The 20,806-nt window shown below is 48.1% G+C and overlaps 1 protein-coding gene across 5 annotated transcripts in view; it reads right to left on the minus strand.

Annotated features, from left to right (window-relative positions):
* LOC116952824 (glutamate receptor-interacting protein 1-like) overlaps positions 1–20,806 on the minus strand; it is a 51,219-nt gene that overhangs the window by 16,534 nt on the left and 13,879 nt on the right. For 4 of the 5 annotated variants that reach the window (XM_032972516.2, XM_032972515.2, XM_032972514.2 and 1 more), the window contains 12 exons: positions 17,565–17,660; positions 16,970–17,105; positions 14,941–15,086; positions 13,672–13,755; positions 12,358–12,433; positions 10,613–10,758; positions 9,725–9,872; positions 8,764–8,836; positions 7,990–8,086; positions 5,148–5,276; positions 2,375–2,545; positions 1,584–1,770 (listed from right to left, as the gene is read on the minus strand). In XM_032972516.2, coding sequence (XP_032828407.2) covers positions 1,584–1,770; positions 2,375–2,545; positions 5,148–5,276; positions 7,990–8,086; positions 8,764–8,836; positions 9,725–9,872; positions 10,613–10,758; positions 12,358–12,433; positions 13,672–13,755; positions 14,941–15,086; positions 16,970–17,105; positions 17,565–17,660 — 1,489 coding nt within the window. The remainder of the gene's footprint in view (positions 1–1,583; positions 1,771–2,374; positions 2,546–5,147; positions 5,277–7,989; positions 8,087–8,763; positions 8,837–9,724; positions 9,873–10,612; positions 10,759–12,357; positions 12,434–13,671; positions 13,756–14,940; positions 15,087–16,969; positions 17,106–17,564; positions 17,661–20,806) is intronic. The other variant, XM_032972518.2, reaches the window with a different exon arrangement.

Genomic DNA, 20,806 nt, shown 5'->3' on the forward strand with positions numbered 1-20,806 from the left:
AGTTCGCGATGCACACACAAAACGCACGCGTGACGTCGCGCGGCCAAGCTCGCCGCTAAAAAGCCGCGATCGTGGGGCATGGTCGGATCCTGCTGCTGGACTTCGTCCGCGCTGGCCGTCGAACAAAGACGGTCGGCCGCGCCGCACGCTTTCTGCTGCGTTTCTGCGGCCGTCTGGAGTGCTCTTCCTTACGATGTGAGCAAGCTACGAAACTTCTAAATCGAATTTCTTTAGAACTGCTTTTGAAGTTTAGTTCGTTGTCTTTCCCCCGCACCTGCGATTAGCACGGTTGGCTATGTATGGTGGGAAAAAAGTTCAACATACAGACATACATACAGACATACATACATACAGACATACAGACATGCTGACGAAAATCAACACATGCCATGGTCATTTCTCACGGTCCTACGATGTAACGGTCCACTTTCAACGATGCATTACGGAGCGTAGTAAATTAGTCGTGGATAGTGAATTGAAAGTGGGGGGAAATGTTACACATTGGTTTTTTTCGGTAAAGCCACGTATGTAGGAATACCATAAAATTATATTAAAACAAATCAATCACGACGTTTCGACCGCAACACAAGCGATCTTCATCAGGTGTAAAAAAACAAATCACGGAGGTAAATACAACAAGAAGATGAGAGACGAGAATTCAACAAACCCAAAAAAAAATATGTGATGCACAACCAGTCAGGTCAACAACACAGTTAGACACTTATCTGGCGGACCACGAATTTCAGAAGAGTGTTAAATTTCGTGTTCAACCTCTCGATTGAACTTACCAGCATAGACAGAGTGAACAAATACGAGGTACAAGTCAGAAATACATATACAGAGACACCAAGAGGCAAGGACGAACAGAGAAGAGCGGAAAACGGTGTCGGATGAACAGAAGCCTTAAATAAGAAGTGAAGGTGGGGGGAGGGGCCAGAGAGAAAGGGGGCACAGCAGCAGAAGCGGGGGGAGGAGCAGGAGGAAGCACGGGCTGCAAACTGACGGTACAAGGTTAACTTGTATTTAGCAGGACATTTACACATCTTATTCTTTGGGTCTTTTGGTAAAGTCACGTAGAACACATTTTTTTACGTGACTTTACCGAAAGACCCAAAGAATTTGAACTCCTGCAGTCACGAAAGCTTTAAGTCAATATTTACATATCTTATTTACTTATTTCCGTAGCTTCTTCGGCTTACTCTGAATTCTGGCTTAGTCAAGTCCGGCTTGGAGTCGTTTGAACGTATAAACAAAATCCCACCATGCCCATTGTAGAGCGAAGAGTGTGTGTGTGTGTGCATGTGCTCAACCGGTAGCGTAGTGGTTCGCACACTGCACTACGAACCCGGCGATCCGAGTTCGATTCCCGCTCATGACCAATAACAGGGGGCGAATATTTGAACGGGTTCTAAGTGCCACGGTGCGGTGTGTTAACCTCACCGCTGGGCAGGCATGATGCTGGCCACCCAATGCTTTCTCGTGCGCCGAGTCAGCCTTAATATGTGCCCGCTGACAACACAAGCCCCAACAGTCCGTTAAGGCTACTTCGGGGAACCTTTGGCTGTTTGTTTGCTCGACTGTACCTCTCGGCCGGGCTGTCGGGCTCGATGAAGCCGACCAGGGGTGGGGAGCACAGCAGCTCCGTGGAGAAGACGCCTCCCTGGAGCTGCAGGCCAAAGCCCGACATGGGGTCACCGAGTAGAACCACCTCCGTCGTGTCCGTGTGGACCACCTGCCCGTTGAGACCCAGCGTGCTCGATGCGATGGAGACTGCGGCGCGGGACAATGGGGAGAGAGCGTGCCGAGGTTGGGCGAGCGACAAGTCAGCGGCCTCGACGGACGACGGGAGCGACAGCGAAGGAGGGGTGAGCGACGGGTTAAATTCTCCCAGGTGTTTTCAGGCTGTGCCGGGTTGCAGTTCGGCACGATGTGCGACGTTCCCATCAATGTGCTGGGGAGCTTCTTCAGGAACCGTTCACAGGGGCAGTTTGAGCAGAAGTTCCACCCAAACAGTCCAGGTGCCCCGATCACCAGCAATCTGTTGTTGCTGGCAGAAAAAAATTTACTTTCTGCCAAGCGGTGAAGGGTTTTCAATGAGATAAAAAGGGTGCAATTGACACATGCATGTAGGACCTCTCTCACGCCGTACGTAGCCAACCATGCTAATTGGAGGTGCAGGGGAAGGACAACCAACGTTGACTCCCCCCAAAAAGCGATACTCATTTTATCGACCCCAAAGCGATGATGGCCACGGTCTACACCCGCAGCCAGGATGTGAACTCGCAAAATCCTTCCCTTCGCGAGCCGCTCACTCCATCGCCGGCCGAGCGATGCGCGCACGTTGTAAGTTCGCCCGTCGCGCGGAGCCACTCACGGGAGCTCTTGAAATCTTTCTTCTTCATCCGGCTGCGAGCGAGGCTTCCCCGGGGGCTCATGGGCGGCGGGTAGAGCCCCGCCCGGGGGAGCGTGGCGACGTGCAGCGAGCTCAGGCTGCAAGTGTGAGCTCGCAGCGAAGTCGGGGAGAAGGAGGCGGACACCAGCGCGGCTGTGCAATGGACACGGGACGGAAAAAAAAACGTCTGCGCTCATTCGTAACGTTGCATTTCTATCAGGGTCCCCCCCCCCCCCCCCCCACGGGGTGAATAAGTCGCTCGCTTCGTATACTTATTTTGTCCGCTTTCAGCAAAACTATACTTCCTGGACAACGGGGGTTTTTGTCGGTTGCGTTTTTTTGTGCTTTTCTTCCCCAAGCAAACTCCTCAAAAAAAATTACGGGTGGGGGGAGAGTAAAGTTATCGGATCTAGCAGTCTCCGGACTATTATTCTCTCAATCTCTGTGGCTTCTCCACCCTCCTGCTATGAAGGAGGGGCCCATTGTCAATTGTACATATATATATTCCTCTTAGGGCGGTGTTGTACATTCCTGTGTTGAGTTTTTGCTATCTGTGGTTGTGCACAGGTGCCAACTCAGTATCGAAAAATAACTAAGGTCAACAACGATCAGAAAAAAAAACTCTTGGAAGAAAACTAAAAGCACAAATCTCTTGGACTATTTAATATCACCCCCATCTTACAGGCCCTTGGTTGGTGTGATACGTAAATTATTAGTCAGTGTATTTACTCAGAAAAGCCTCAGAGCCTCAAGACGTTTTCAGGAGGGTCCTGGCAAGTTTGCGCAGCAGGGGGAGATGTTGCTGCGTGTAATTCAAATTAAGAAATTTGCAGATTTTTTTTTGCATTCCGATTTTTTTGGCCAATACAAGTTAGCCGAGAGAGGAAACCGGAAAACCTGGAGAACATACAGACTCCACACAGAAATGCACCTGGGTCAGGAATCTAACACAGGTTCTTCTTGCTGTGAGGCACAAGTGTTAGCACAGCGCCACCCTGCCACCCAATCTATGTTGAATCAGGGAGCTACTACCTGTCGTGACGTATTGTTATTATGAAACAAAATTTGAACGGAATTTTAAAAGTGCACAAAAAATAATGGACAGGTGCCGGCTTGAGGAATTACGATGAGAGAAGAGAAATTCATGGATTAGAGGCCACACGCAGGTTAAAGACATCATCCAAACTTTAAAGTACTAATTTGGCTTGGACAGAACACACCAAGAGAAGGGACGGTGGCCGATGGTCAAGAATCACAACAATGGAACGGAATGCATGCAGATGTAAACAATACACGGTAGCAATAGCAGCATGAGAGCCTCAGGTTTTTGTTCCATGACAAGAGTTAAATGGCGCCACACCAGGCAGCCTAAGCAGGCAACGTGCTCATCACTGAGCCAGTGTGCACAGGATATTAAGAATGGACAGCGAGTGGCTGCGATAATGCACACACCACAACAGGCAAAGATGGAACAACGTGGGCTCATTGAATACGTTTTAGAAGAAGGGAGGATTATACAGTGAAACCTTGGATTGCGAGTAACTTGGTCTGCGAGTGTTTTGCAAGACGAGCAAAAATTTAAAATAAATAATAATTTGATAAACGAGCGATGTCTTGCAATACGAGCAGTATGTGTACAGTATATGCTTTGTCTGCCGAGCGTCACGTGATCACAACTGAGCCAATGGTTCTTCTCTCTCGCTCGCTGCGGGATTGTGGGTAATCATCTCCCATGCTCGGTCTCAGTCGACGTGCCTCACTTGTATAGTCAACATCCGTGCGAGCAGATACTGTTTACTATAGTATTGTGACCACGTGTGTGTGCGTAAAGCATTTTTTTTATATTGTGTCCAAGTGAAGTGACTGTTCTTTAGTAACTGTACTGCAAGTGAAAGTCGTCCTACACAATAACCCTCCTCCTCTCCTCTCTCTCGTCTCCCTCACACCAGCCACGATTACATGTAATTAATAAATTTGATTACTTTATATTAAATTTAAATAATACAAATATAAAAAGGTATTTTATATTAATCATTTTTATATTAATACAGTATTTTTGGGTTGTGGAACGAATCATCCGAGTTTACATTATTTATCATGGGGAAATTCGCTTTGATGTACGAGTGCTTTGGATTACGAGCACGTTTCCGGAACGAATTATGCTCGCAATCCAAGGTTTCATTGTACGTTAAACAATGACTGAATTAAACTGGAATGAGCTAGTGATGGTAATCAACGGTTCAATACAGGTGAAGAAAGTCAGTCGATCTCCGTGCACAAACAAGCAACGGGGCGTGGCACCAGTGGCGGAGCGTGGTTGGCATCGCCCCTGGTGCACGGTGCAGTTGCACATCCTGCGCACACCCAACACCTACGCCACTGGAACGCTCGCACACGTCAAGCAAATAGCCCATGGGCCCAGATCAAATATTATCCTTGCTGGGATCACCTGAAATTACCAACTCGAGTTGCGCCAACATCTTTTTTTTTAATTTGCCAATAATAGTGAATTATGAAACGACCTTATTTCATTAAGCATGGCATCACAAACGTTCAGTGGCCAAAAACAGACTTGTTTTCATTAAATATTTGACACCTCTAATGGCACCGAAGTTTGCTCTGGCCCATGGACTAAAAGTCAAGTGAGGTTGATTTGCTTAACCAGGTGAGATGGCCTCATTTGCACTAATTGACCTGGATCAGCCAAGCGACAAAAGCAAGACAACCAAGTAAAACAAAGTGCGGGCAATTTTACGGCGGTCCTGACGGGGAGGAATCGGCGGGCGTCTTGCGGAAGAATGGAGAACCACAGGCCAGGGAGGAGAGAGAGAGCCCGCAGGAGCTTCACACAAAGCCAGGGTCTGACCCCTACTCACCGTGGCCACTGCCAGACCCACAGGAGACAGCAACAGGCGAAAGAATGACGGGGGAAAAAATATCCTTACAACACATTGCCTCAATGTACTTTTTAAGCAATCGTATATTGCATGTTCTCATGTTTAAGACTCACTGTTGAGCTGTGTAATGGTCATGACAGTGGATTTCAACCCGTGGGTCGTACCCCCCTCTAAAGGGGGGGGGGGGGAGGGGCAGCTTTCAGCAATAGCGCAGGCTGTGACATGGATACCATGCAGGAGAAATTTTGAATGCGCGCGGGGAAATGTCAACGCTTCGCTGCGGCGACATAGCGCACTAACACACATGGACAAATGCCTTTCTAAATACCACATCGACTAGAGGCATCGACATGCCTCTTCTGACACGGCCACCTGTTGGGCTTCTGTGTAAAGAGCTTCGTTAGCTCTTCGTATTTCTCAAGGATGAATAAAGATTTTGGAAAACAAAAGATTCTGACAGGTGTGCCTTGGTAACCTGGGGGAGGTGGGGGCGGTGTAGGTGAGGGGAGAATGTAGGTTCCAGTGGGGCCCGCCATATCCAAACCAGTGGGTTATTATCATCATCAGCCCATTCCTGGTGTCATAACTAGGGCACCATTGAATCTTACAAGGAATGTTCTGAAGTGGAGGGGGCGGGGTTTTCCCCAAACAAGTGCGGTGGTAAATTTTTATTTAAAGCTTTCGTGACTGCAGGGATTCATATTCTTGGTTCTTTCGGTAAAGTCACGTAGAAGGGAAACAATAAAATAATAAAAATATAAAACAATTAAATTCTCACGACATTTCGACTGCAACACAATCGGGTGTGAAAACCACAACAAGAAAATTTGAAATTTGCAGTCGAAACGTCCTGAGAATTTTATTGTTTTATATTTTTATTATTTTATTGTTTCCCTTCTACGTGACTTTACCGAAAGAACCAAGAATAAGTGCGGTGGTGTACGTCTGTGACCAGCATTCTAGACGAGGGGTTGTGGATCACATGCAGATCGTATACGTTGCCATATACTCTCAAACCCAATGGGACAGCGAAGTGGCTGGGAGAATGAAGTACATCAAGAGGGTTCGCCGAGAACCCATCTGTCCAATGTTATCCCCGCCTAGTTGTACACGTGGGATTTTATTTCAGGAATTTGCTAAACGCCGTGGATGCAGGTAAAGGTAAAAAAATATATAAAGTTGCAGCCCTGCAATTACTTGCTGGGACCACTGCTAGTGGAAGAGCCTCTGCGTCACGAAGCTCTGGAAAGCCCCTCTCTCTAGGGTGATGCAGAAGACTCTTGAACACGTCCTGAGTCACTGCGGCTTTTCTGGCTAAATAAAATAAATAACACAATGATGGGTGGCTAAGTGACTCTGAGCACTCAGCTGGCACCAATGAGAAATCACAGGTTCGAGTTCGGGTTTCAGCCGCTCGTGATCAAAACAGGCCCTCAATTCCTGCGAGTCAATCATTCTTCCTGGTCACAAATTATGAGAATCCAAAAGCCCACCATATTAAATATAGCTTTTCATTCAATTCGGCTAAATTCCAGCTTTTATTTCGATTTAAAGCTTTCGTGACTGCAAGGATTCATCTTCTTTGGTTCTTTCGGTAAAGTCACGTAGAATGAGAATAAAATAATAAAATAAAACAATAAAATTCTCACGACGTTTCGGCCACAACACGTGGCCTTTCGATTTAAAGCTTTCGTGACTGCAATGATTCATCTTCTTTGGTTCTTTCGGTAAAGTCACGTAGAATGTGAATAAAATAATAAAATAACACAATAATATTCTCACGACGTTTCGGCCACAACACAAGCGGCCTTCATCAGGTGAAGGGAGCGAGACTGTCTGGTAGGACAGCGCTGGAGTGAGAGAGCCACGTTCAGATCACGGCGAAACGTCGTGAGAATATTATTGTGTTATTTTATTTTATCAATTTATTATTTTATTCTCATTCTACGTGACTTTACCGAAAGGACCAAAGAAGACAAGTGGCCTTCTTCAGGTGAAAGGGACAGACCTGTTGGGACGACAGAGCTTCAACAACAAGTCTGTCCCTTTCACCTGAAGAAGGCCACTTGTGTTGTGGCCGAAACGTCATGAGAATTTTATTGTTTTATTTTATTATTTTATTCTCATTCTACGTGACTTTACCGAAAGAACCAAAGAAGATAAATTCCAGCTGTGAGAATTCTTAAGCATTCGGGGGCTTGACTGCCATGTCATGAATATTTCTCCGTAGCAGAGCAAGGGGTGCAAGTTCACCCCTCCCCCGAGTGTGTGGAAAGAAAATACCACGTGAAGGGATCTCAAAAGTAGTCCCCACATCAACTCCCTTCTGTGGGCCACTCTCCCAAGTGGGTGCCGTGCTGCCCTGCGAGAGTTCTGAATAAATACTATAAAGTAATACTATAAACTGGGCTATGTAGCTCTTTTTCAGAAGCCACCTGGCAACAAATGATTGCTCAACGAAGCGGCTTATCACGTGGAAATGTATAACAACCAAATCCTCTGAGCGCATGTTGAGTCTAAATGTGCGTGGGAAATACTGGAGGACCCAGAGATAAATCCATCCACGCGACCATGGGGGGAGAGAGACAATGCAAACTCCAGATATACTCCCCTGTCCAGATACGGCATTGACAGTGCAATTGGTACGAACGTCAGACGAGATGTGACCCGGTGGCGATAATGTTCACATCAGCTCCGTACCGTGATCAGAGCCCCTGATGGAAACGCGAGTCTGGTGGACCGGCAGAATTTCCAACTTAACGCTCTCCGAGGTGTTCGCCAGAAGCTGGTGGGCCTCCTGAAACCACGCAAAATGACAAAGCAAGCCGGCACACGAGTCCATCAGGAGAGCCTTCACTTTTTTGAATGATTAAACACGCAAAAGGGATGTGTGCCACTGAAACACAAGAAGGCACGTGTGAGCCAACACCCAGGTGTCTGCGTTTCAACGTACGCGTGCCCATCGCGCTGGTACAAAATTGAGCCCTGGGTACAAGAGACCAGGCGTTATCAAATCAAATGAATTGTACGTTTGGTATTTGTGCCATTCAGTATAGCACATGGCTACAACGAAGGCGCTGTGTTTCACTGTGGAGCATGGTCTGCGGTAGTTTTACGATGGGGGGGGGGGGGAGGGGGGCGATGTTGTTATGTGGCTTCACCCAATTTGGTAACTTTGCAAGTAAATTTCAATTATGGCATATTTCTGGACCATGACGCCAGCACACGCGACCTACACTTTTATCTTTAAGATCCACCGCGAGGCAGACATACGGTGCGTATTTTTACGTAAAAAAAAAAATGTGTTACATTGAATACACTCGCAAGCATTACACCAGGGAGGCATGGAGGCTCGAAGCGTGAACCCCCGCAACAAAGCTGCACCCTCGTCCACGACGCCACCCGACAAGGGATCGGCGTGGCCGCCGCCGCCGCCGCCGCCGCCGCGAGGAAGCGACCGTGCGTTGCTCCCACCTGGAACGTGCAGTGCTCCATGCCCGTCCCGTCAATGGACAGCAGCTGGTCGCCCACGTGCAGCGCTCCGCACCTGCAACGTAGGCACCCATCAGTTCTCGTCGAGGAGCACGAATCGTCACGTTCGTGCTCCTCACGGGGGGGGGTAGGGAAGCGGGCGCAAGAATGGCGCCTTGACAAACTGTCTGGATGTGGCTCCATCTGACGTCATGTAGCACGTGGAGATCAATCAAATTGGTGAACAACGCACCATCCAAACTCGATAAGACGTCGGGGGAGAGCTACTTCAGCGCAACAATGAAAAGCTACCCAAGTGGGTGTCTGATAAAAACAAAAAATGGTTCCGGAAGTGCGACAAACACCAGACGCATTCTCTAGGCACTGGAAAAACTCACGCTGAACTATGGCAGTAGTTAAGAAGAGTAAAATAGTTAATGAAACGCGAATCAAAGTGTCTTCACCTTTGAACACTCCCCACAAACTTTGGAAGCATCGGTCAGTGGTACGCAGGAGATGGCAGCACAAGAGATAAGTGAAAGAGATATCCCAATAATCGTCATGATGTTAAATGTAATATCGTACGAGTCAATATTATACCGCAAGCTTCGCGGTAACCCTACATCTGAATAACTGGTACGGGCTTTTTGACAGGCTGTGTCACCTACCTCTCTGATATTCTGTCTGTGTCACTCACCTCTCTGAGATTCTGTCTGTGTCACCCACGTCTCTGAGATTCTGTCTGTGTCACTCACCTACCTGAGATTCTGTCTGTGTCACCCACGTCTATGAGATTCTGTCTGTGTCACTCACCTTTCCACAACGCTGGCTGTGCACCACTCACCTCTCTGAAATTCCGGCTATGTCACTCACCTAACCACAATGCTGGCTGTGCGCCACTCACCTCTCTGAAATCCCGGCTATGTCACTCACCTAACCACAATGCTGGCTGTGCGCCACTCACCTCTCCGCGATGCTGGCTGGACGGATGCGGTCGATGAGGATGGAGGGCTTGCCGTGGCTCAGGGTCGAGGTGAGCATCAGGCCCAGGCTGGCTCCGGGCATCTTGGCCACCTCCACCAGCAGAGGTCCCGACGCGTTCATCACAGATTCTTCCCAGCGCATGTCGTAGGACGCGCGAGACGCACACGCAATCAGCGTGGGGCAACAGCATGGAGAACTAGCATGAAGGGAACTAGCATGAGAGGGGCTGCTATGAGCAGCGGCATGAAAGTCGTTGATGGCGCTGGTGGCAGTCGTCTCATTTATGGTGTTAGCCATGTTTGTTGTGGTGAAGAAGGTGATAGTCGTGCCGGTTGTCATGGTAAATGTTGACGATAATGATGGTGTAGGTATGTATGTTGAACTTCTTTCGCACTGTACGTAGCCAACCGTGCTAATAGGAAGTGTGGGTGGTGGTGGTGGTGGCGGCGGTGTCGTAGGTGACAATTACGGTTGTGGTGGCAGCAGTGGCGATAGCTGTAGTGGCAATAATTCTGTGGTGGCAATGAAATTGACAGTCGCTGTGGTCACGATAAACTACAAGCTAACAAACGATAAACAATGTTTCTTTTACCAGGTCAGGCCCAGTGAGCTATATAGCTCTTTTGCAGAAGCGACCTGGCCAGTGGCTTATCATGTGGATATGTATAGCAGCTAAATTACCCTAAACGCACATCCATTCTAAATATGGAAGGGAAAAACTGGAGGACCCGATGAAAAAAAAACACGCAACCATGGGGAGAACATGAAAACTCCGAATGTACAGCCGTCAGGGTCAGAATCGAACCCACGACCTCCTGTTTACCAGGTGAGGTAGTTAACATCTCGCCACCGTGGCGCCCACACTCACCCATGATGGAGACGTCATACTCTATCTGCACGAGGGCCTCCTGTCCGCTTTGCTTCAACACAGCCGTAGCCTCGGCGTGAGTGAGCCCGTGCAGCCGGATTCCGTCCACAGTGAGCAGGCGGTCTCCGGCCTTTAGAGTGCCCTCCCTGGACACGAACCCAAACACGGCAGACATCCAACACTGAGACTCGCACTTTACTAATTCGGCTGGTGAGGCCCATTTTTCTATGCAGCTCTTTGACAAGAATGACCAGCCCAAGACTGTCGGCGGTAGTTACAGCACGCATTGCAGGGAGGGAATATGCAAATTAGCAAGTACCATTTTTTTATATACATGTACGAATCATGCAGAATATTACTGCAAACAGTATACTCTCCACTACAGCACTGACACACATGGTCCGTAGTGAATAAACCCTTTGCCTGCCAGAGCCGAATAGAATGTGTGACTACATGCACGGGCTCGCTGTGGTATTTCAAATCCGTTCTTTAAAACCTCCCCCCCCCAAGGTGAACCTTCTTCTCTCATATTCAGTTCCTCCACTCTGCACTCCCATCATGTTTTTGTATTCTTTACTGTTGTAACGTTCCGACCCGCCCCCTACCGGATATCTGTGAATAATAGCTTTGCAGGCTCACCGGCTTCAAGTATAAAAAAAGAGATTCTGATTTGCATGCGAAAAAAACGTCGCATTTTACCGCTCTGTCCCGTTGTAACCTTCGGAGGCTACGAGATCGCTGGAGAAAAAGAGTGGTCAGGTATTCCTTCTCCCGCTTCTCTACCAAAAACCATGGTTGTCAAGGTTCTTGACCGTTAAAACACCCACGGACAACGGAGTTTGTTTTTTTTACGCAAGAACACACATCGTGCAAACAGAAACGCGAACGACGCCGGCAATTATCGCCGCTGGAAACTGCCGCTCTTGTTTTCTACTCTAAACAAGGGAGGAAAAGTCATTAATTCGTGCGCCCCCGGTCTTTCCAAGTTATTAATTAGCACCAAGGAAATGTGTCAGGGGCAAATAGGTTTGCATATCTTGCATGTATGTAATCCTGTTTTTGTCTAGTTTGTGTCTCCACGTATCAGGCAACACTTTTATCAATTTGGCCAGTTTTACAAAAGGCCAATTTACCTCCTTGCAACATACTAAAGTGTTGTTCTCATTGGATCATCTTTTAGGAGAGTTCAAGTTCAAAGCGACGCCAAAAGCGTTTTCAACTTTAGTCGGAAGTTGTTTAAAATTTAGTCGCTGAAATCTGGACAAATCTGATCACTGCTCTCCATAGTGGGCACCTGGAACAGTAGCTTCCAATCCGACCTCAGACAGAGGTCACATGATTACCCCAGGTTGTGCGCTCTGTAGACCAATCATCGTTCGTCAAACACTTTCCGTTGGTTAGATAAGAATATTGTCACTGGGAAATGTAATGCTCATCATCATCATTAGAACCGCAGAGTCGACGCGTGCCCTCTGGCGCTGTAGGTCGTGTTAAGTTCCCAGCCAGTGATTCGGCGAAACTGTCGCACTCATGTGTCCCTAGGCCGGCCAGCAGTTTAACAGTTGACTATTGTATGTATGTTGAACTTCTTTCGCACCGTAGGGTAGCCAACTGTCCCAATCGGAGGTGCTGGGAGAAAGACGACAAACTAAACACGAAAAGACATGCGAAAGAAATTAGTTTTCAAACGAGAAGAAATGTATTTTCAATCTGCCATGAACTTCAGGGTCGTGACCTTCACGTACCTGTCAGCGGGTCCTCCGGGTCGTACGTGCGTCACCACTACAGGCCTGGACTTGCTTCTGTCAGCATGTGCGCCCCCTCACCAGGAAAAAACAAATTCACCAGGATTAGCACCAACAGACACCTGGCACCTAGCTCAAGCAATGGTGTGAATGAGACATTTTTTTTGTTCCAAGTAATATTTAAATTTTCCCAGTGACCACTGGGGTAAAAAAAAAAAGTGGTTTCCACCAAGCAATGAAGCAGACAACGATAGTTGTGGAATGCTATATTTTGAAACACTCAATAATACAATTTCCAAACATCCCAAATCAGGATCCTGCCAAAAAAAGTCCTAAGACTCAGTGAGGCTTTCGCATGTAAAAACTGTTTCATTATTCTAATCATTACTGTTAAAAAACCACTGCATGTTTCTGTAGCCATGCTATACTTTGTTGTCCTTCCCCCGCACCTCCCTATTACCACGGTTGGCTACGTACGGTGCGAAAGAAGTCCAACAAACATACATGCAAAGTTCAACATGCATATATATTTGATTTAAAAAATGTATATTCTTAAGACACATAACCAAGCGACAGCAACAATTGAAAAATACAAGTGCGAATACTTTTTTTAAATATAGATGTTAACCCCTTTGTCAATCCGCTGCTGGATGAAGGCCTCCCCACGTGGTCTGTCGGCTATGATGGTTGTTTGACTATCCGTCACAACCATGTGGGTTGGAAGAAGGGGGAGAAGGGGATGCAAGACCGGTTCGGATATCACCCGCTGACTCAGGTTGACAAGTTCGTAGTGCAATGCGATGCTAAGCGCTGTGCCACGGAGAATTGTGAAAAACTCCCAAACATGCCAGGTTTATGAGGTGGGCAGCAAATGGCAGTCCAGCAAGCGGATGTGTGAAGCCATCTGTGTGGAATTTGAGGGTAATCCCCTCAAGACGTCTGGGTTCTTATCAGAGTGCTCCAGTTTCCTCCTACATGAAGGCAAACATTTATTCAAAAGGGAATTGGCCAAACATCCCAAATCCAACACTCACGAAAGATATCCTTGGAACCCAACGAGGCTTTCTTTGGTTAAACGCAGTACGGGTCGGTACACCACAATGAGTCGAATGTCAGTTCCCGTGTGGTGGGCTAAAGTGTGGGGACGTCTACCTCCTCCGATACGTTTGGTCAACATGGCTGAATAGACCAAACACCCTCGAGGGGGGGGGGGGGCTTTCTCGACCTCTGTTATAGAGGGAGGCATTCTACCAGCAGTGGCATCGACAAAGAAATTGCAGGGCTGCACCTTTACCCTCGTGTTTTATTTCTCACCTCTGCAAACGAAGCCGAAGCTGTTCCCCTCTTTGTTCAAGGTTATTTCGATCAGCTTGGGGATCACTGCAGTGCTGTCCACAGCTGCACATCAAATAGCACGCACGCGAAAAACACGAAGACAACAACAAAAATCACACGGTCCAATCAATCGAACAGACATCAATGACCATCACTCTTTGACCAGTGTAGGACACAGTTAACGCTTCATTACCCGTTGGCAGATTAACCGTGCTTGTGTAACAACACCTACTTTTTTTTTTTTACACGAGTGAGCGCTCGTTCTATTATTTAGTTGCTCCCCAATGGGTGAGAGTCAGCGATTCGGTGGACACGTGACCGCAAAGGAATTGGGAAAGTAAAACCGATTGCTTTAAGAAACGATAAAAGCAGACTAGGCGTTTTAAGCCTTCACCCCGAATGTACTCAGCGGCAGGTCTGGAAGCTTTCCACAGGGAATGGGGGGCGGGGGGGGGACAGTCGTCCTGAAATTTCAATCTTCATAAATAGTAACCTACATTTATAAATTAAACATTCAATGCATTTTCTATGATTAATATCAATACAATTCCAATATCAGGGTCTCAAGGGAGGGGAGGGGGTGATCACCCCCACCCCCCCCAACCTGCCCCCCCCCCATCCCACTCACCACCCTCCCCCCACCAGATCCACAACTTCTTCGTCTTTTGTCCGGCCGATGTAGATGCAGAGCAACAAGTACAATTTCAAGTTCAGGTGGCCAAGCCAGACAGCCGCGTCAGGAGCAGCGGAGTGTATCGCCGTCCATACGCTTGTTGAACTTCTTTCGCACCGTGCGTAGCCAACCGTGCTAATCGGAGGTGCGGGCCGAATGTGTTGGGTTTTCGTCATGCCCTCTACAAAGTGAATTAGCCTATTAACTATTTTTATTTGACCAGGTAAGGCCCACTGAGCTTTGTGGCTCTTTTTTTAGGCGACTTGGCCACAAATGATAGCACAACGAAGTGACTTATCACGTGAACATTTTATAGCAGCCAAATACTCTAAAACACATGTTTCTAAATGCAGAGGGGAAAACCGGAGGACCCGGGGGAAAAATACACGCGACCACAGGGAGAACAATGTAAACTCCAAATATATCATGTATGTATGTTGAACTTCTTCAGCACCGTACGTAGCCAACCGTGCTAATCGGAGGTGCGGGCGGGGGGGGTGAAGGACAACGTAATCACCACAGGCTGCTGCGGCCGAATCTTGCGGTTGCTCCGAGTGCGCGGCGACGCCACTCACCGACAGGCGGCAGCTCGTACTCGACGTCAAGCGCGACGCGGTCGCCGACGTTCTTGAGGAGGCTCACGATCTCCTCGTGCCGCAGCCGCAGCAGGTTGATGCCGTTCACGGAGCGGATGTAATCCCCCACGTTCAGCTGGTCGCTCCTACGCGCAAACGAAAACCCGCGCGGGCCAACGGCGACGGCCGCCGTTCGCCGTCAACGGTACGCGAGTGACGCAGCGCTGCTCGCGCGCCAGGCTGGCTTGTACCTCGAAGCCATCACCTGAGGTGTCAGGAGTCTCGCTGCTCAGGAGGGTCACGGGGGCAGACCCAGGTGCTACGCGTTGACCGACTGAGATCAACTGCGCTCCCCACTATGCCGACTTGTTGTTGTTGTTGTTGTGTTTAAGCCAACCGGCACCCTGCTTTGTTGAAGTCAGCGTTGCTCCACCAGCCTCCGTTTATTGCTGGACTGCCTCCAACTGCCCAGCAGCGTCCTTCACGGGCCTCCTCCACAGATTCGTTACATTCCACGCGCCCCGCACGTGCACACAGGCACGCACTCACACGTGTATGCGCCCATGCAGCGGCGCAGGTCCAACCGTCGCAAGCATTTCTCAATAGCGCGCACTCGCATACCACTTAAAGACACAAGTGTGGTCGTCCAGGGTTGGGCCAGGCCACACGTTGACCATCTCCTCTCTCAATCTTTAGTCACCTCTCACTACTGGGGGGGGGGGGGGGGGGAGGGGGGTGGGGGGGGCATCTTCAGGAGTTGAAGGGAGTTTGTCTCACCGTGCCTCCACCCTTTATTTTACTTTGTCCGATATTTACGATGTCGTTGATCCACTGCGAGTGTCTCTCTGCAGAAGTTCGTGAAACTGCTGGCACCCCTACCGCCCCTCGACAAGGCCTTGGAGCCACAGCTTCGCCGTCTACTCTAATAATTCCGTCAACATCATCATCGCCAGGCATGATTAATCCACTGCTGGATGAAGGCCTCCCTTGAGAGTACATCCCAAACTAAACCAAAACTATTTTTATTTTACCAGGTAAGGCCCACTGAGCTGTGCAGCCAATATTCAGAAGCGATAGCCTTGCCCCCTTTGACCTGGCTGCAAATGATAGCTCAACGAAGTGGCTTATCACGTGGACATTTATAGCAGCCAAATGCTCTAAGCGACAAAAACTCAACCGAGGAGATGAACCGATTTAATCGGCTCGTGTGCAGGTGCTAATTTCAATGGTACAGTATATTTTTCAAGTAGTGGTACCCCAAACTTTCGCAGCTCTTATAAATTCCCCCTTTTCACACCATCAATAGGTAAACTCCCCCCCCCTTTCCCCCCCCCGCGCCAAACTGCGAGTCCACCGGCACGTACACCCACCTCTTTCCTAAAATCCGCCAATCAAATGCTAATTTTTATGCTAATTTCTTTGTCAGAACACCTTGTTTGCTCGCACACAGGTCCGATGTCTGAGCGTGGTTGTGTTTCGCTAAATTCTCCTGTTTGATGAGTACTAGGTGCCTCGGTGAATGTATATGCTCTAACTTTAACATAGCTATTTCTGTGACCAGTTACAAGCTAATCACTCAGCTATTTCAATGCTAAATTCGATGCTAATTCCTTTGTCAAGGGGTACCTCTGCGGATGTGTATACTTTAACTTAGCTATTTCAATGAGCCATTTCAATGCTAAATTATAAGCTAATTCCTTTGTCAAGGCGCATGGTCTTTTTCTTCTCACACAGCTCAAAGGTCGTGATCTAAGCGTGGCTTCTTCCACTCCAGCGCTGTCCTCCAGACAGTCTCGTCCCTTCACCTGATGAAGACCGCTTGTGTTGTGGCCGAAACGTCGTGATTTTTTGTTATTTTATTTTCACCTACGTGACTTTACCCAATAGAACCAAAGAGCTAGGTGGATTGTTAAGTCGCAGGATCGTGAGAGATGGCAACGGCTTGGGAAGGCCATCATCCAGCAGTGGATTCATCAAGACTGGTGATGATGATGATGGCGGCAATAGATGATGTACATGGAGCGCTCACCGGATGGCAATTCCTCCAGGTCGTAGGCTGGAGATCCGAGGCCGCCCTTCTTTGTCAACCCCTCCGGATACCGTGATGCCCAGGGTGGAGCCTTCCTTCTTGATGAGCTCCACCAGGGTGGAACCTAGATGTTCGTCTGAGACAGGGGCACAGTCAGATGATGATCGCCTTGTTAGCCGTTGACAAAGCCGAGCAGCAGCAGCAGCGTGTGCTGCTTGTTGCAGAGGCTCGCAGTTCAGCCCCCAGCAGCTGCCTCTGTTATTACCACACAAGTGTAATAACGAATCAATTTGCGCCGGTCAGTTTCACAGCGGACGTTAAAACAAAACCCCGTGACATCATTCGGAACAGGGTGGGCCACGTATGCCGGCGTCACGATCGAAATTTCAGAAATTAGTCGCAAACAACCTAACTGGGTAAAACCACAAAGCAACATGGGCCACGACTGTGAAACAACTCCAGACCACCTCCCGTCTGTGCAAACAAAGCACCCACTTTCGCGATAGCCTTGTCCGCGATTCTCCAGAGCAGCACTACGTAGACGGTGCGGGGGTTCTGCGGAGGATGCACGGCGCGCGTCGTCGCGCTAACGTACCGGAGATGCCGTGCCTCTGTGGGGCCGCTGGGCCATCCCTGGCGAGGGCCGTCGAGCCCGCTACCCGACTCCCACCTTCCTCGAGCACGGCATCATCTGCGGCACGGGGAGAAAGCGGCACCGGCAAATTCCAACGCGCAGTCGTTGCCGCAAGAGCAGCAGCAGGAGCAGGAGCATCATCATCATCATCAGCAAGTACGTGACAGCGGAGCGACCCAGAAGAATTCTTCTTCCACTTGCGTTCACTATCAAGAGTTTGTTTTTCCAAGCCACTCAACCGCTCCGTGGCCACTTCCATACAATTCAGTCGACCCTCTCGCTCCACCTTCCGGCCGTCGTAAACGCCAGTCGGCAAACAACGTGGAGGGAACGTCTGTTGGTCGGGCGGCTCCCCAGTCACGTGCAGTAAGGGGTGGGCACACAAACCAAGATGGTGCTACAGCAGCGTGCCAAAACGCCCAGAGCCACTTACCAGTCTGTGTGTGCCTATTAAAGCGTTTGATTTATCTCGAGGTTCTAGCCCAGGGTATCGTCAACTATATCTTCCTCGATGGACGACACAATAAATATGGCGTGTGCCGGTGAGCCAATGTGACGTCACCTTCAAGTAAAATATCGCAGTTCAGAATATTTATTTCAGAATCAGAATATGTATTTATACTGGAGGAATCGGATGAGCTTTAAAGTTATTTTTCACAGATATCCAGGCCCAAAATGCCAAGCAGCCCAGCAATGAACAACACGGTTAAAGTTGTAATAGATAAGAGATTCATATTCTTGGTTCTTTCGGTAAAGTCACGTTGAAGGGAAACAATAAAATAATAAAAAAAATATTGTTTCCCTTCTACGTGACTTTACCGAAAGAACCAAGACCATGAATCCCTGCAGTCACGAAAGCTTTAAATCAAAAGATAAGAGATTATTTATTTGAGACGCGGTCTAGAATCTTTGGAAAATAGACGATGGGAGGGCATTCCAAAGTCAAGCAGTGCAAGGGAAGAAGCAGATAGAGAAGTGTTGTGACCTGCAGTGTGATGGTTGAACAGTGTGGATGAAAAAAAAAATTCAGTATGGTAAACCGAGTCCTCAACACGGGTGGAGGAATCAATGAGTGAACGTCACGGGAACAGTAAAAGCACAGTAGTAGCAACAGAAGAGTCATAAGGGACAAACCGACGACGGGCGATCAAGAGGCTAGAGTGAATCAGAAAGTTCTGGATCATCTATCGCCGACTGCTTGATTCTCCTAAAGTAGAGTGATGTGTTACGTGATGTCTAAACATCGTAGTATCACGTTTTCAGGAAGGGTATGTGATGTCACATGACATCACGGTGCCATCACACCCATAATACACGATCATCATCAAGCCATCACCATGTTACACGGTCCTGCTATGCAACAATCCATCAAGCTCCACTCCTACGTACGAGCATATTTTTCCTTGCTCCATATCCACGGTGGATGTCCGACCGGACGCGTCCCTTCCTATCGCTGCCACTCTGTCGTTTGTCCCAACCACCGGCCTGCAACCCCTCTTCCAGCGTCGTGTGCCCTGCTCAAGCCCACGTACTTCCCCCTCGGCAGTCAATGCAAAGTTTTTACCTTTTGTTAATTGATTAATCCGCGCGTTTCCTCTTTCGGTCTTTCAATTTGATGCCACCGATGGTGACAGTTTCAGAGCAAACAAGTATCTTAAAGCCCACGTTTCCCTTGCCCAACTGGGTGAGCGAATCCGTGGACAACACAGCTCAGTGTTGGTGGCAATGTCAGCGACGTTCCTCCTCTCTGCCCTGTGCTGCAAAACCCACGCCGATCCAGGCAGCCCCTTTACGTTTCATTTGAAGCATGCAAGGATGTCCTTATTACCAAGGTCTCTCACGGAGGGGGGGGGAAGCCTTCGCGACAAGGCACGACCACAGAAACAAATCGTGATAAGATCAAACGCTGCGAAGATCCATTTTCACGCGGGACATTCCTGCAATATGACTGCCGCAAAAAGGAATCCTGTGCTCGCACTACATCGCTCACATGAGTAGACCATTGTGTGGGGAGTTTGAAAGCCAGATGAGATGGGGGGGGGAAGAGAAAAAAAAAACAATCTGCTCTGAAAGCCAAGTGCTGTGAAGTATTATTTTTTTTTATCCTAAAAGGCCCGATTCCCATCATTGATGTAACGGGCAGAACCGCGGCGCGTTTGCGATTTCTCCCCGTTGTCGGTTGATGGAGACGTCGGCGCAGATTTTTTTTTACTTAAAAGACGCAAGACGAAGTCGCTGACGATGTGTATTGGCTCATGCCAATGAGTCGAGCAGCTTGCTCTTTTGACAAAATAGATTGTGTTTATATTCAATGGCGACCGTCAGCGTCGTGTGCTGTCACTTTCACACAGTCACTTTAAGTCTAGAGGACAGCAGACTGTCCTCTAGACAGTCTGCTCCCTTTACCTGATGAAGGCCACTTGTGTTGTGGCCGAAACGTCGTGAATTTTTTATTTTTTGTTGTTTTTTACATGGCTTTACCGAATAGAACCAAAGAGTATGGATCACTTTAAATGTTTTAGATGTTTTCTTGTTCGTGTTTTAGTTTTTTTGTTTGTTGCGGTTGCACCCGATTCAAGAGCCGAATGGCTCACAGGGCTATACCAAAATAAAGAAACTGAAAAACGGCGCTTTTGGCGCCGATTTCAGAGCAGCGTCCAGTTTGCAACCGTCTATGATTGCATGTAATCTATTCAGCGCGGTGTCATATTTGAACGCAAAACTAATTTGTAGCGTCCTAAATGCATTTATTTATTCCACAGAATAGAAAAGGGTGCAAGTATTTTTTCATCCTCTTCATGAGTTTGGAAACTTATAAACTTTCATTCATGCTTACTCTATTTGGTTCTTTCGGTAAAGTCACGTAGGTAGAAAATAAAATCAATAACGACGTTTCGGGCGCAACACAAGCATCCGTCATCAGGTGACGCTTGTCCTGCGCCCGAAACGTCGTGATTTATTTTATTTGCTACCCACGTGACTTTACCAAAAGAACCAAAGAGTACGGATTCCTGCAGTCACGAAAGCTTCAAATTAAGACTGATTTTCATTCATCCTATCAGTTTTCCAAGGCGTTTTTGTAATAAAATAAACGTATCTTCTTCAAATAAAATAAATTTTTATTTAAAGCTTGCGTGACTGCAGGCATTCATATTCTTGGTTCTTTCGGTAAAGTCACGTAGAAGGGAAACAATAAAATAATA

This window comes from Petromyzon marinus, chromosome 48 (genome assembly GCF_048934315.1).
Source record: "Petromyzon marinus isolate PM22_M1 ecotype Great Lakes invasive population chromosome 48, UKy_Petmar_22M1.pri1.0, whole genome shotgun sequence".
Lineage (NCBI taxonomy): Eukaryota > Metazoa > Chordata > Hyperoartia > Petromyzontiformes > Petromyzontidae > Petromyzon > Petromyzon marinus.